At 43.9% G+C, this 15212-nt stretch overlaps 1 protein-coding gene across 1 annotated transcript; it reads right to left on the reverse strand.

The window, feature by feature from the left end:
- Window positions 1-344: 344 nt before the first annotated feature.
- Window positions 345-13826, reverse strand: CDO1 (cysteine dioxygenase type 1). Its single transcript, XM_090038413.1, has 5 exons — window positions 13512-13826; window positions 9860-9937; window positions 7314-7471; window positions 4147-4316; window positions 345-1118 (listed from the first exon to the last, which is right to left on the reverse strand). The coding sequence occupies exons 1-5, from the start codon at window positions 13679-13681 to the stop codon at window positions 1089-1091; spliced, it is 606 nt and encodes a 201-aa protein (XP_089894539.1). The 5' UTR covers window positions 13682-13826; the 3' UTR covers window positions 345-1088.
- Between the last annotated feature and the right edge of the window lie 1386 nt (window positions 13827-15212).

Genomic DNA, 15212 nt, shown 5'->3' on the forward strand with positions numbered 1-15212 from the left:
CCCTCCCCCCACACCGACAGCACCGGTGGCATCTGCAGGAGCTCTGCACTTCCGCCATCGCCAGCGCAGCCGGGCCTACCCAGCCGCCAGGGGCATGTGTCGTTCATCATTGTGGCTGCATCTTACAAATAAAACCTTGATTTCAGTGAAATCAATGACTAAATCCATATCACCTTAACTAAGGTTAGGATTTCATTGTACATTTCAAATGCCTTGGCCTTTTGAAATTACCTTGTAGAGCATGGTAAGATTTGAGATGTTTATGAGAGAAGATGGCAGTAATCAGTGAAACTTATCGCACCTATATTTTAGTTACCATGAAAGAGAGGCTACACATTTTGAAATTTGTGCTCAACTCCAATTTTATTCAGGCTACCTGGAAGGAATTCAGCAACTGTAAAGAGTTCTCTGAAAACTGGCAGTTGGCCATGTTAAACATAATTAGTCCTGTTAAAAACCCAGACCTTTGCCCAAATCAGTTCACTTTTCAAACTCCATTGTCCCTGAAGCATATAATTGCTCCTATTTAAAAAGAAATCCCACAAATGCGATTGTAAAAAAAAAAACAAAAAAAAACTGCACACAACTATCAAAATATTCTAGAGTGTTCGACCCTAAAAGGTTTAATAAAATAAAACCCTGCTTCTAACAGCACTGAGTACACTATCAATGGATACAAGTGTATAGTGACTGGAAGGTATAAGTTTACATCATTACTAATTACATTGAGAGCATACGTACAGGTAGGCCTATTAGGTACAGTCAAATGGCATTTCAAAACCCTATTACTGATATTCCAGTACAGTATCAAAAAAGTAGAATTTTAAGGAGGCTTGAATAAACTATTCAATTCTGACTTTTCAATAGTCTAAGAAAAGGCCTCTGACCTCTGAAGTAGTTTATAGCACTAGGCAACTTCATGTCCCATAATCATCATTCATCCAAGATAACTACACGTTGTCTAGAAGCTGCCCTATGTTCTATGTACATATTATTCAAATATAGCTGGCTATGGGCATCAGCTATACAATTCTTCTGTCCTTGACTGAACATTCAGCAGGTCTTGCACAAATGCTTCCTGGCACTTCTCAGTTGTTTTCTTGAGACACTGCTGTTGCCTAAAAGAAAGAGGAGAAATTCATTTTTTTAAAAACAGACTTCGCAGTAAACTCTTACTCTATCTCTGCTTAAGGCCCTTATGTTGTCCCCATTAAGATACAGCCCCTCAGTCTCTAATGTATTTCTCTTCACAAAATTCTTTGCATGGTAGGAAAGTATTTTCATTTTACAAGTAGAGAACAGAGAGACTAAGTCCTCATTGTTTAGATGTCTAACTCACACTGAAATCAAAGAAAATATGGACACAAGAGACTTCCTGTGCAACTCTGGGCAAATCCTTGGCAGGACAGGAAACTGGTCTCAAGTTCTCCAAAGTCCCAGGCCAGAGCCCTATGGCACCTCTCCTTTCATACATATTGAGCCGAGTTTGATTCTGTCAGCAAAACTAGTAGCTCAATTTGCTAACAGGGAAGGAGAGGAATCATTTAAATATATTGCATAGGAACTCCTAGAAGCAAAACCTTATGATATGTGACACATCTCAGAAGGATCTGATCAAATTAATTCTATTTTTCTTTGTGTGCAAGTTTTCCATAACATCATGCCAGACTGGTGCTCACATGGTGCCACCTATATCCATATAGCATACTTTAGCTAAGCACGTAAGAGACTTTTCTGAACCAAGTCACCAGTAAGTTAACAATAGACATGGTAATCCTGTTGTTCAATATTAGATAAGTAAAACCGGACACATGTACAATGCCTGCATAAGCAGTCAGTTAGTTAAAATAAATTTCTACCATGATCAGATGCCAGGTTCCTCAACTAAACCATAAATATATATTTAATGAAAAAGTATTTTTTAAATAAAAAAGGGGCACACCAAAAGTTTACTAGCACATATTAGCACAGATTTAGTTTCTCTTAAAATAAAATCCAAAAGAAAGTATATAGTTTTCATATTTAGTGTGCTATATAGACTTTCCTCCCTGTATTCTTTTAGGATGTGGTAAACAGCAGAAGGCAGCTTCAGTTCCAGTGAGCTTTCCAGAAACCATCACTGAAACCACTTTTTTTTTTTTTTTTAACCTTTTGGACATTTCAGATAGTTGAATGGTCAAAGCCACATCCAGCCTTCATCTGTTACCTAGCCGCAGTTATAGAAGTTTAGTGTAGAGCCCCCACCGATACAGATCTTGCCCATTCCTAAATCATGCTGAACTTCCCACCTAAGTAAAAGTGCCACCAGTTGTTCATGCAGCAAGAGGGGGTAAATATCCTAGATTAGTGTAACTATTTTCCAAGCAATTCACTTGTTATCTTACTTACACACACAGGCACCTATTCACATCAGGTAAAGCTATTTAAAACAAAAGAAAACTCAAGCATCAAAAGTCTTGAATTCTCATTTTCATACCACCACGGAGGTCACCATTATTTTCTTCACTAGACTTTAATTTTTCTGTAAGACACAAACTCAGATTTGAGGGACGTTTGGGAGGCCCCCACAATTTAACAAAGTTGCTACTGCTTTTATGTGAGAAAAGTACAGAAAAACAGTTTACATTGTGTCTGCTGCTCTAGATGAGTCTGCCTATTATTTAAGGCCTTAGCCTCACTGAGGGCTTGATTCTGCAAGGCATTAAGCAATCAATTCCCACAGGTTCTGATGGGAAGTGAGGAGTTTCTGCACTCCTAAACTGAGCCCATGGCTGACCCAAACGAGTGCCAAACAATGGCCAACTTTTCTAAGCCAGACATACTAGAGCACTCCAAAGGGAACTCTGTTAACTCCATTTGCAGTCCTGACACAAACTTTTCCAAGCAGAGTTAAACTTTGACTTAACACTGTGCTGATAAACTGGTACAATGCCTCAGGGTTTGTTTGCCACCCTGGTTTGTTACATTCCAGTCCCACTGTCCAAGTTATGTCTTAACGTGAACAATGGGCAGCTGGCTTACTGCTTCTCTGAGGAGAAAGCACTTCTGTTTTCAAAGATCCTGTTTCAAGAAGTCAGAGAACTTTACTGGATTTTGGTGCCAATAAATTATATGGAGGAAAACAACTTTCACTTGAAATGCAAAACTACTCAGCCAAAGTGCTGAGGCAGAGAAATTACTTTTAAAAGTTGGCTAAGAAGTAATCTAATTATGTGACATTTTCCATAAGAGAGATAGTTTTCTTCATCTGTTTACTGCCTGAAGATGCTTTACCAACACCAAGGTTCTGATTAATTGTTCCCTCTGCATGAAAGCAGTGTGTATCCCAATAAACTGCAGAGCAGCCTTGACCCTTTTTGTTATCAAAAAAAAGGCTTTACAGCACTTTGTAGGATTGGACCCATGTGAAGGGAGGGAAAAAGAAAAGATGGGTGAAAAGAGCCTGGTGCAGCCAAAATCCAGTCTCACCTCTAATGAAGTGCAGTCTCTCTGCATTAGTTTCCTTATCTGTAAACTAGAGATAATGCTTGCCTCTTCCCTAGGGATGCTGAATGAGATATTTGTATAATACTTTGAAGGAGAAAAGAAAGGGTGGAAATGTAACTACAGTAGGATTTTAAAAGTCAGCATATGGGGAATGGGGGACAAGCTTTTTGGCAGGCATGCCGCAAGTTAGCTCCACACCCTCCCTGAGTGCCACTCCAAGACCCCCTCCCCCATCTGATTGACTGCTCTGCTTTCTGATCCCTACCCTGTTCTCCCTGTCCAGTCTACTGCTCTGTTTTCTGATCCCTGCCCTATCTGTCACTGTGCTGCCTGTCCCCTTCTCAGTCTGCTGTGTGCCACACCGTGACTGCCCATGCCATTCGTAGCACATGTGCCACAGGTTGGCCAACACTGATATGGGAGATGTTGACTTTACATTGCCCAATACTGAGCTCCCTTTTAAAATGGTTCAACCTTAATCTAAAGATAACCAGATGCTCTATAAACAGGGACTGTTTGACTGCTGGAATTCCAGCTTGTGCTGAACTGCTCACCAGAGCCAAGGTTTGGTATACAATACTGGGCTCTTCTGCTTCCTCTGGGAACAGAGAAGGAGTTGAACACAAAGTTAAGGCAGGGTGTGAGTTTTGCTTTACTTACACAGGGAGTCCTTTCTCCAAACTGGCTATAGAATGTCATTTTGACTTTGTGCTTATGCCCAGTTCTCTGATCAAAGGTGTTGCAGCAGTCAAAGGGTGGGCTGTACAAATGCAAACTAACAGCAGATTCTGTGTGGCTTGTGTTTTCCACACGGTGCAGGCCAATGGAGTCTAGACAAGCAAAGACATGAAAGAAAGGGTTACATTAGCATGCGGATCTAATAAAAATCTTATCACTATTTGGAGAAGTGCCATTAGTACTGAAAGTGATGAATAAAATACACCTGCGCTTAAGGGCCAAATTTGTAACAGTGGAGGGAATTTGTTTTTTATTCTCTACAACAGATTACTAACTCTTGGGATTTCAGAGGGCTTTGCTTCCTTTGACTTTTCACATGACTCATTTGTTACCTACTACAGAACACAGGCCAACAGCAATCTATGATCGCTTAAGGAAGAACACACTGTCAGTAAGTTATTGGCTGCTGTCCCCAGATAAATTCAAGGTTATTTTCTTTCCTAGGAGACACTGGTACTTTGAAGAAGCTGAAAGGCTTGTTTTTCCAAAGAATCAAAAACAAGACATTTCAGAAGGGGAGAGGATTTTGTAGCAATAGTTTTCACCCTGATAACAAGGACATCAGTCACACTAAGACTGGGCTACTTGTATTTTGAGCGTAGACTCATGGGCAAGGAGACAGTTGTTTTCTTCTGCAGTCATCTATCTTCAAAATGCTGTTTCCAATATAGAATAGAACAGTCTCTTCATTTGTCTGGCCTTTTGATTAAAGTGACAAATTACCAGTGTGTGGCATGCATTCAAACTTAGTTCAAATAGCAAATATAATTGAACAGATAATAAAACAAGGCACCGTCTGTTGAGTGGCTATTAACGAGATAATGGGACCACATTCTGGGGCTAAGGGGGCAGAAAACTGAGGTGTTACAAGGTACACAATGTATGAAAATTAAACCTACAAAATTCCCCTCATTTTGATTCAATATGAAGGTAAAGGTTGTAAATAGTCCATGATTTTAAGTTAATGGTTCCCACAGCAAATGCATAGCAAGTACATGTGTGACAGTCAGGCTTTAATTGTGTCATGCAGTCAAGTCTCAGTTACTAGGGAAAACACGGGAGCTTTCCCAGCTTTGGTACCTTTCAAATACTGACTGTAGCATCAATGCAATTTATTATATTTACATAAGAAAAAAAATCCCTAAATTCACATTCATATCAAACAGACTTACTCATGTGGGTTTATAACACCATAATAGCAAAGTGAAGAAACAGCCAAGTCACTTCTCTGTGCCAGTACTGCTTAAATTATAGTATGCAAATATTCAAATAGAAACAAAGATGTGATGGCCTTGTTAAAGAGCAATATAATACATTATGAATTCATAATATTATGCTTTCTTTAACTTACAACTTTTAAAGCAACCCCCCTGCCAAAACAAACAAACAAAAAAATCAGAAAAAATGCAGGTGCATGTCAGAGAACTGTAAGTCATGTCTGAAGCAATTTGGTTGTTTAAAAAAAGAAAGATAAGCAGTTGGCATTCAAGATCATACACCCATAAAAAAGTGTGATTGTTTCTGACAAAAACTTCCTGTTGTCGAGAAAAAGGAACCTAAACAATTGACCAGATTGCTATTCCCATCATTCTCTTTTGTGGCCCAGGTCCTCAAAGGCATTTATGAAAATAACCCCCACCTGATTTCAAGGGAGTTAGGCATCTAAGGGTCAAGTCCACAAAAGGACTCAGGTATATCAAGACTGAGTCTTGGCAACACTTATGCATAATTGCCGTGTGTCCAGCTCCCGAGGGGAAATTTGCAAACCTGAGTTAGATGCTGAAATTCCTTTTTGTATATATGGCCCACACATCCACCTCTCTCATTTCATAAAACCACCAGACTAAGGACCAGGTGAGGGTGGGGAAACTCTCCACCGCTCCTGTCAGATCTGTGACACTTTTCAGCCAAGAATTCAAGATTCCTGGGGCCAGATAATGAACAAGAGGAACATGACTGTTGACCATGACTGGTAATTTGCCTGAAAAGGAGAAGTCTTGGGTTATCGTCTGTGCCCTAGAGATTACTCACTATTTTCCAGTGAAGATGCACAAAACAGAGGCCAGAACCCAGGACTCTTTGGCACAGGCTTTCCTCATTGGCCTACAGAGTCATGCTTCCCCTTAGTTTCTCTTTGGCTTTGTGAACTTTGAATCCTTTGCATTGCATCAACAGGAGAGAAGAACACCCCATTCTAGCCAAGGCCCTATTGTGGTGGTTTAGACACTCTCCAGGGAGGTGGGAAATGATGGTTGGAAACCCCCTAGGCTGAAGAGGGCACTGAACCTGGGTCATTATACAGTAAGCCTGGCACCCCCTCTTTTCGAATGGAAGTCACAGCTGCTATGTTCGGTGCCAAACTCAGTCCTGTCTATGTGCATGTTCTAAACATTTTTGGTTGCTCAAGGTACTTAGCTGGAGGGATGCCTTCTCTGTGATTTCCAGTCTCAGGTATAAGCTGGGTGCTAAGATACACAGTTCAGCCCAAGAGGATGGTGCCTCTTAGCATGTGCAGTTACAGAATTTTAGGGGTTGCAGGAACTTCACTGGGAAACATGCAAGTACACAGCAAGTACTTCAGCACTTAAATTCTGCCCAAGTTGCTCTTGGCTGGTAGACTTAGTAAGTGATTAAGCTTCCTACTGTAGAACAAAGCCAAAGACTATTCATAAATGCAACTAAGTATTTCTATATGAACTTAGTGTTCTCTTGCTTTCACTGATTGATTTACCTGTACTTTTATTTTATGTTGTGTGCTTACATGCATTTCCTAACACTTATTTGTGGCTGATTCCTAAAAAGTATTAAAGAATTGTTCAAGAGCTTAAAGGATCAGGCCTTTCCTCCAGTCTCCTTAAATGAATTGAAATGAATGAAGGGTCTTTTAGATTAAGTATTAACACAGGTATGAGGGGACTTTAAATAACTATTTCCCAAGCAGGATGTACAGACGCTGATATGTGAGAGAGTTAAATGTGATATAGCAACCTAGTTAGGCAGATTTCAAAAGGAATTAACTCTTTTGTTGAGTTAGAATCACTGATTTGTAGCAAGAGAACTGTAGTATGTAAAGCACTCAACTATCTTACCGTTGATGTAGGCACACTGATTTTCCCTCAGAACTCGTTCCGATTTCTTAGTCATCTCGCCAGTCCCTTTTTTCCCAGGCCATTCAAATAAAGTCTCCTTTAGATTCCCCTGAAGGATCTTCATAAAGCAGTGTGAATCAGTGTGATCATGGATACTGCTATATATACAGAGAATAATGGTGCTCAGTGTAATGTACATGTTTAATTTCACATGCTAGAAATACAGCAAATACCCTGTTAAACTGCAGATTATAACCGAATTTCCCAACTGGTGTGCCATGGCCCACTGGTGTGCTGTCAGGCATGTCCAGGTATGCTGCGGCATTTTGAGCTGAAGCCATGCCTCCTGCCTGGCTGGAGTCATGCCCCCCACCTGCTGCTGCTGTGGATGCAGACAGACAGGGAAAGTGGCTCCAGCCAGGCAGGGGGAAGGGCTCCAGCCCAAAATGCCATCCAGCTGGCTGCGCAGCACTCCTCCCAGTTGGTGTCTAGCTGGCTGTGCACCACGCACCCCCTCTGCCCCCCCAGTCCGGTGTGCTGTAGTGCTTTTTTATTAGGTAAGTATGCTGTGGGGTGAAAAACGTTGGGAAATGCTGGATTATAATATTATGGACAAGAGATCTTGGTTTTGCACACTTCTCACATTATCAAAACCCCCACAAATCTTAAAGAACGATTTACTGTGAATCAGCTAAGGCTAATATATTAGTTATTTCAATAATCTAGCAATTCACAGCAGGCCCAGAAGTACTTAGCAGATAACTATCAGTGAAAGCATACTTAAGAAGAGGTAAAGTCTAGGGAAGAAAGCCTGCCTATGGGGAAATAAGAGGGTGCTGAGGGTTCTAGCAGACATAGCTAGTTGCAGGCTAGCAGGAATCTAATGAATGTGCAGATCCATACCTCTCCCTAGGAGAAGGAGCTTCCTAGCTCTTCTCCATCTCCATGACCTCTTAGCTGGTGTCACAGGCATGAGGTACACAGATGAAAGGAAGTTTCACTGTTTCCCAGTGGTTCTAACAGCATCAGTAAAACTGACCAGACCAAGCTCTTAATTTCACTCACTTAGGAGAACCTGGGCATCAGCAGGGGTGCTGGGACTGTTTACCTCTTTACTCAGAAATACTTCTGGAATACCATATTTGTAGCCAAAAGGGTAATAAAGGTGATTTAATTAAAGAAATCAAAGCTTCCTTGCTGTAAAAACAAATGGCTTTAGGACCCAGGCTTCCCAAGAGAAAGCTTCCTACTCATCCCAACAAATGGATGGGTTTTGAACCCTGATATACAATGTTTAATGCAGAGGCATTCAGTACTTATATATAACAAGCGCTGTCCGGTAAGAACAGACATTGTACTGCTTTTGATTTGCAGGAAGCCCAGGGCAGGGCTTGTTTTTTGGCATAGGAAAACTCATGAATGCCACGTAGTCACTCCCTCAGCAATCTCCTCTACTAAATCCTGGTAACAATTTGATCCTACTTATTTAGACAGTGAAAACAAACTATGGTATCATTCCAGTCTCCAGCAAATGCTTCTCCAAGCCACAAACATAGTTTGATTTAAATTACAGTCTCTACCTAAGAAAACCCCTGTAACCATAGTTGGTGGGCTGCAGGTCTAGACAGTACTTTTACATCCATTTGGGGAAGTCTGCATGGCATCTTCCCAACTGGTATCTAGCAATATTAGTTCATTTGCACATTTACAACAAATGGATAATTTTCTCCTTATGTGCAGAACCAATGACCAGCAGCCAAACCCTTGCCCCCACAAAAACCTCCTTCCCCCTCAAGCCCCTCTCCCCCCACAGGCTCTTAAAGCCATTTTTTAAGCCAGCAGTGCTGGGAAAGAAGGAGAGAGGGACTGATCCTACTACCACAGGCTTGTACAGGTCATATCGCCATCAAGGTTTGCTCTACAAAAGGAGGAATAATGTGTGGAATAGATGGAGGAAGGTCCTGTGTCTCAGGGCTCTGGAGGGGCTTCAGTGACTAAGGTAAGGGCTATGACTGCAGATCCACTAGGCAATTTCCCCAGACTGGTCACAGCAGCTGCAAAAGCAGATATCACAAAATGGCTGTGAAAGCAGCAAACAGCACAGCTGGAAAAGGATTCCACCCCTCTCCAAACTCTAAGCCTCCTTATCCCTAGTCTATTTTCTTAATCTAGCCTAACAGACTAAATTACATGGAGCAATGAAAAACTACATGAGATTTATTCTGCAGTACAGACTTGATCCTCCAGGGCATATTCAGGCAGAATTCCCCTTAAAGACAAGAGGGGTTTACTACAGGATCCTGTACATTTAAAAAATAATAATCTAAAAGATAGAAACTTCAAAAATGCCCTAAAATCATAATATTCTCATTATCTTTTTGACACAGCAATCCATTATCACTATTAATGTTTGTGATGATCAGGATTTTGCCCTCTACCTGTTTTTTTATGATACAACAATGGCACAATCTTACAATGGACCGACTGAAAACTACTGTGCCTTTCTTTTTTTTCCTCTCTTTAAATTGAGATCTTTGGATACAAACCTGCCATGCCCTTCAGCCCAGCATAAGACCATCAAGTTGAACTTTCCATTTCCTTTATCTACAAGATTTCTTGTGTACCTGGAGTAGGGAAAAAAATTGTATATTTTTAAAATACACATAACATATAAAACCATACATTATGTATTTGCATACAAAATGTAAAGACTACAAGTATGGTACATCACAGTATATAGGGTCTGTTTCCCTTGGAAGAAAAGCTGTATTCAGAGAAAGTGAAACTAAATGTTAATTGGTTCTGCCCATGTATTTTTTCTGATTGGAAAAAATGAGACAAAATTCACATATTTTAGCGCCCACCCAGCTTTTGGTTTACATCCATCGGTGGGATTTGGATCTGAGATTGAAGAAAGGATAATATCAAAATAGTTGCTGAATGAAGTCACTCCAGCAGCAAGCTTATAATTAGAAACAGATTACTGCCATGAAGAAATGAAAATAAAGAGTGACATTCCTCTACAGCTCATTTTCAGAGATTCCTGGCTTTCCTTTCTGTTGAATAGAGCTCCTTTGCATGAGGACAAAAAATAATTAAATGTAGGGATTGCCATAAACGGTAAAGGTTACTATTTTGTGGAAAGTTCTGTTTGTACTTATAACATTTTTGTACTGATAAAATACCTACATAGTTATGTCTGTCAAACATTTGCTCCCAAAACAAAGTCCTGTATGGTGGAATATGCTAAAAATGTTTCCCATAATAAGATAAAATAAAAAGGCATAAAGAAGTTTAGCGTTTAAAAACATTAACTAATAGGTTATTCTAGGGTATTTGCCAGTCTCAGGACCTCTTGTACCCAGAGTTACACAGTTGACTGTTTCCTTGTGCTCTGGTGTTGATCTATACATATCAAATGGTTGACTATTGCCCTGCGTGTATTATCTTCCTTTCTAAGGCAAGGACTGTCTTTTTGTTCTGTGTTTGTACAGCACAATGGGATCCTGGGCTGCTGGAAGCTATGGCAGTACAAATAATAAAGCTCTTCACCCTCTTTGCAACTGAAGGCCCAATCCTGCAAGTGCACACAAGTATCTTTGGTCACACAGCTAATCTCACTGACACTACATAGCATCAATGCAAAGCAAATGCTTATGTCCTTGTGGAACTGTAACCAAGTAGTATGAGAGTCAAAGTGACACACCATTTTCTCAGTCACTGATAGATTGTGGGAGATTTTCACTGGCATACAGGAGGAGGAGTTTTTTTATTTATGTTAACTAGCTCTTTGTTTTACATATCTTCCCCATGAGATGGCTAGGTTTATTTTTCCAAGGAAAGACGGTGTAACAAATTATTTTAATTTGATCACATTTTCTTTTACCTTCATTGCACTAAAGTTAGTTCCTGTACTTTCTCTCATTGCACTTTTACCTTCTGTTGTATAGATACAACTTACCCTTGTATGATGTTGATATTGGACCAAATGTTTCATAATCTGTTATTTGTGTGCTGCATGAGTGACTGGTCAAGAGGGAGGTCATCATACAGATTTCTTATGTTACGAGTGTTGTAACAGAACACAAGACTGAACTGTAGAAATGAAGACTTTTGAACGAAAAAAAGTCAAAGTGAAAAAAAATAAAACTGATCCAAGATAATGTTTTCTTGATAAAGGGAAAAATAGAAAGGAACAAAATATAAAAGTGCTGAAACAAAATAGTCAGCTGTAATAATGGATTACAAGATACCAGAGGCAAGAAAGAAAAAAAGATAAATAAAGAGCAACTTAAATTCTTAACTAATATTATACTTCCTACCCTTAAGTAAGAGTATAACAAAAAAACACTACTCCAACAACATCTACAGAGACTAAGAGGAAAGAATTAAAGGAATTAAAAAAAAGAAAGGGCAGGATGCTACTTATCACAGCCAGGCAACAAGACACTACATCCAGTTACCAAGTAAACAAAAAATCAAGGGTCCAATAAAACCTTTGTGTTTTCCCTAATCTACGGTAGACACGGGTATATTTATGTACACATACCTCGTTGGTCACCAAATATATGAAAGTGCCTGTATCTGTGTGAATACAAGAACTTGTATTAAAGGGCTGAAACAACCTGAGAGTCAGTGTATTACTGGGTAGGGTGGCTTTGAGCTTAAAGCATGTGACTGACATTCAGAACATCTACATGGTAGTGTAAGAGTAATGTTGCCATGATGTGGGAATTTTGCAAGATGTAAAGATTTCTTAGGGTGATAACTACATAGTTGGTTCAATAAAAGGTAAGATAGTCAGATATTCTAAAATAAAATAAAATAAAATAGCTGTTTTTAGATTGCACGTTAGGTGCATTTCTAGATACAATTCCTGATTCCGACAGAACTAGCCTGTGTGAAATCGCATAGGGTGCCTCTATGCTGGGAACTTTCAGCCCACCTCTCCCAAGAATGCAGATCTGCCTCAGTCACACTCTCCCCTGTGGGCAGGCAGGGTGCAGTCAGCAGAGGAAGCGCTGCCTGGAGGTAGAACTCCTGCACCTTGCAACGGAGCTGCACTGATTCTGGGCTGAGTGCCAGGCCACATCTCTGTGCCTCAGTCCTTGGTCTCCAACACGTGGCTCTCCTCCCATGCAGCGATATCAGACACTGCTGAGAACCATGGCGAATCCGGTGCAACAGCATAGGTCAGAGGTGCCAAACTCATTTGGTCACAGGGGCTGGATGAGTGGTGTGGGACTGGTCCAAGGGTCAGCCCCACAGGCCACCCTGGACCACCGATACACACTCCAAACCCTGAATGCCAAATCTAGTGCTTGCTCTGGGACCCACAGCGTCCCAGACGGGCCGCAGCAGGGTGCTGAAAGCAGCTTGCGTCCTGGACTGGCCATATCACTATGGTACTGGACCTGGGTCAGGACTCCTAAACTGGCCGGGTGCACATGGCTCCATGTGGGCATGAGGTGGGTCCGACACGCACTGCGTGGGGCTCATCTTGAGACCCAGGGCCAGGGGTTGGGGGCTGTATCTTTGACAGCCCGGGGGGAGGTGCCTTCCCGTGCACTGGGGAACGGCAGGAGAGGAGCGGAGGGAGCAGGGACCTAGCCCTAGCCCGGGCACTGGGTTCCTCCACCTCCCTCCTGTAAGGAGCGTCATGTGCCCAGTTTATTGGGGCTACAAGGGTCCAGATAAAAATAATCGATGGACTTTTGGCCCGTGGGGGGGCGGGGGGGAAGGGGGAGGCAGCCGGTACCACTGCAGGCACGTGACACCCGCCTCGGGCTCTGCCGCAGCCCCCAAGCAAGCGACGGGAGGGCGGGCCCGGCTGTCACCCAAACTGGGCGCTAGGCTCGGATTGGGCGAGCGGACAGGGGTGTAGCTCGGGGAGCGCCCTGATTGGCTGCCGGAGCCCCTCCTTCTCTCTGCCTCTGCACAGCCGGCGGTGGGGCAGCCTGGAGCCCCCGAGGCGGGGGGGGAAGGGAAGGGAGGGGGGGAGCGGCGGAGCGCTGGAGCAGCAGCGCCCCCCGGGGAGGCACGGGGAAAGCTGCCGCCGCCGCCGCCCTGCAACAGCCCCCGGCTGCGCTTTGTCTGCAGGACACCGGCACCGGGCGGGTCAGCCCCACAGGCGATGGAGAGCGGGCGGAGCAGGGGCAGACAGTCGCACTCCGCCCGGGCGCGGACGGGCCCCCTCACCTGAACTGGTCGAACTGGGCGAAGCTGGCCCAGTCGGCGGGGTCGCTCTCGTAGGACTCCATCAGCGCCTGCACCTCCTCCACGTTCACCTCGTCGCCGGCGAAGAGGCGGTGCAGGATCTGGACCAGCTCGTCCAGGCTCCGCGCCTTCCACACCTGCGTCTGCTCCATCGCCGCCACCCGCCGCCGCCGCCGCCGCCGCTGCCGCCGCCGCCGCCGCCGCTGCTCCCCACGCGCCGCGCGCCGCCTGCTGCTCCCAGGCTGCGCTCGGCGGCCGCCGCCCCTATTTATGCTCGGGGAGCTCCGGCGGGAACGTACCAAGTGCCCGAGGAGGTGGGGACTGACACGCGGGGGAGTTGCCCGCAGCGGATCCAGTGGCTGGCCCGGCCCAAGAGCGGGAGCCCCCTCCCACCCTCTCCAGGCGGCGGCCCCCATCATCGGCTGACCTCTCCCTGGGCCACATCCCATTCCCACCCGGTCCTTCATAGCAGGGGAGCCGTTTAGGTGTGCGCTCACACTCTCTCTCTCTCGCTTAATATTAACACGCACACACTTTATTAATATTAACCCTCTCTTTGGTACGGTATTAATCATCTTCCTCGCTGTCCCTGCATAAAGCATCACTTCTGGATGTTGCACAGGGGTGACACAAGTGTCCCATTTTCTCTCCTCAAAGAAAGGGAGGCGGAGGTGCCACATCTTGGGGCGTGCCAGGCCCTTTGGGTTAATCGGGGATCTTTTATTAGGCCAACTCACATAGTTGGCAAACTTCTTAGCCAGCTTTCGGGTTTAGATGCCCTTCATCAGGCTGAGGAAGCATCTGCATAAAATAAGAAGTTTGCCAACTATGTGAGTTGGTCAAATAAAAAGATTTCCGATTTAAGCTGGTCTGCCTATGTCCTTAGACAAACACCGCTACGTCCTACACCCCTGTCACATACTGGCTCAAGGGCAGTCAGAGGGCTGGGGGAGAGAACGGAGAAAATGAAGGTTAGAAGGGACCTGAGGAGTCGTCTAATCCAACCTCCTGCTTGAAGCAGGACTGTCCTCAGCTGTATCCTCCCAGCTCAAGTTTTGTCTCTCCAAGTCTTAAAAACCTCTAAGGATGGAGCTTTCACCACCTCTCCGGGCAGCCTGTTACAGTGCTTTAATACCCTCCTCAAGAAAGTTTTTCCTGATAGCTAACCTCAGCGTCCCTTGCTGCACCTTGAGACCGTTGCTCCTTGTTCTGTCATCTGCCACCACTGAGTCCAGCTCCGTCCTCTTTGGAACCACCCTTCAGGTAGTTGAAGGCTGCCATTTCACAGTCCTCTTCTCCAGACTAAATAAGCCCAGTTCCCTCAGCCCCTCCTCAGAAGGCATGTGCCCCAGCCCTCTAACCCTTTTTGCTGCCCTCCGCTGCACTGTCTCCAATTTGTCCACATCCCTTCTATAGTGGGTGGCCCAAAACTGAACACAGTACTCCAGATGTTGCTGCTCCAGTGCCAAACAGAGGGGAATAATCATTTCCCTCAGTCTGCTGGCAACACTCCTACGAATGCATCCCAGTATGCCATTAGCCTTCTTTACAACAATGACACACTGTTGGCCCATATTCAGCTTATTGTCCACTGTAACCCCCAGGTGGCTGTTACTGACAGAAGGGGGCATCACCATCAGCATCGCCCTCCTGCTCTTGGATGGCCTCTCCGTGGGCACCTTC

The sequence above is a fragment of the Crocodylus siamensis genome, chromosome 3 (genome assembly GCF_052110815.1).
Source record: "Crocodylus siamensis isolate JL-2025a chromosome 3, ASM5211081v1, whole genome shotgun sequence".
Lineage (NCBI taxonomy): Eukaryota > Metazoa > Chordata > Crocodylia > Crocodylidae > Crocodylus > Crocodylus siamensis.

Coding starts and splice junctions, on each gene's coding strand:
- CDO1 (XM_090038413.1), bottom strand. CDS start 13,681: ATGGAGCAGACGCAGGTGTGGAAGGCGCGGAGCCTGGACGAGCTGGTC. Junction 4,317..7,313: donor TCAGTGTGCCTACATCAACG/GTAAGATAGTTG, acceptor TTGCTTGTCTAG/ACTCCATTGGCCTGCACCGT. Junction 1,119..4,146: donor TTGGAGAAAGGACTCCCTGT/GTAAGTAAAGCA, acceptor TCTTTCTTTTAG/GCAACAGCAGTGTCTCAAGA.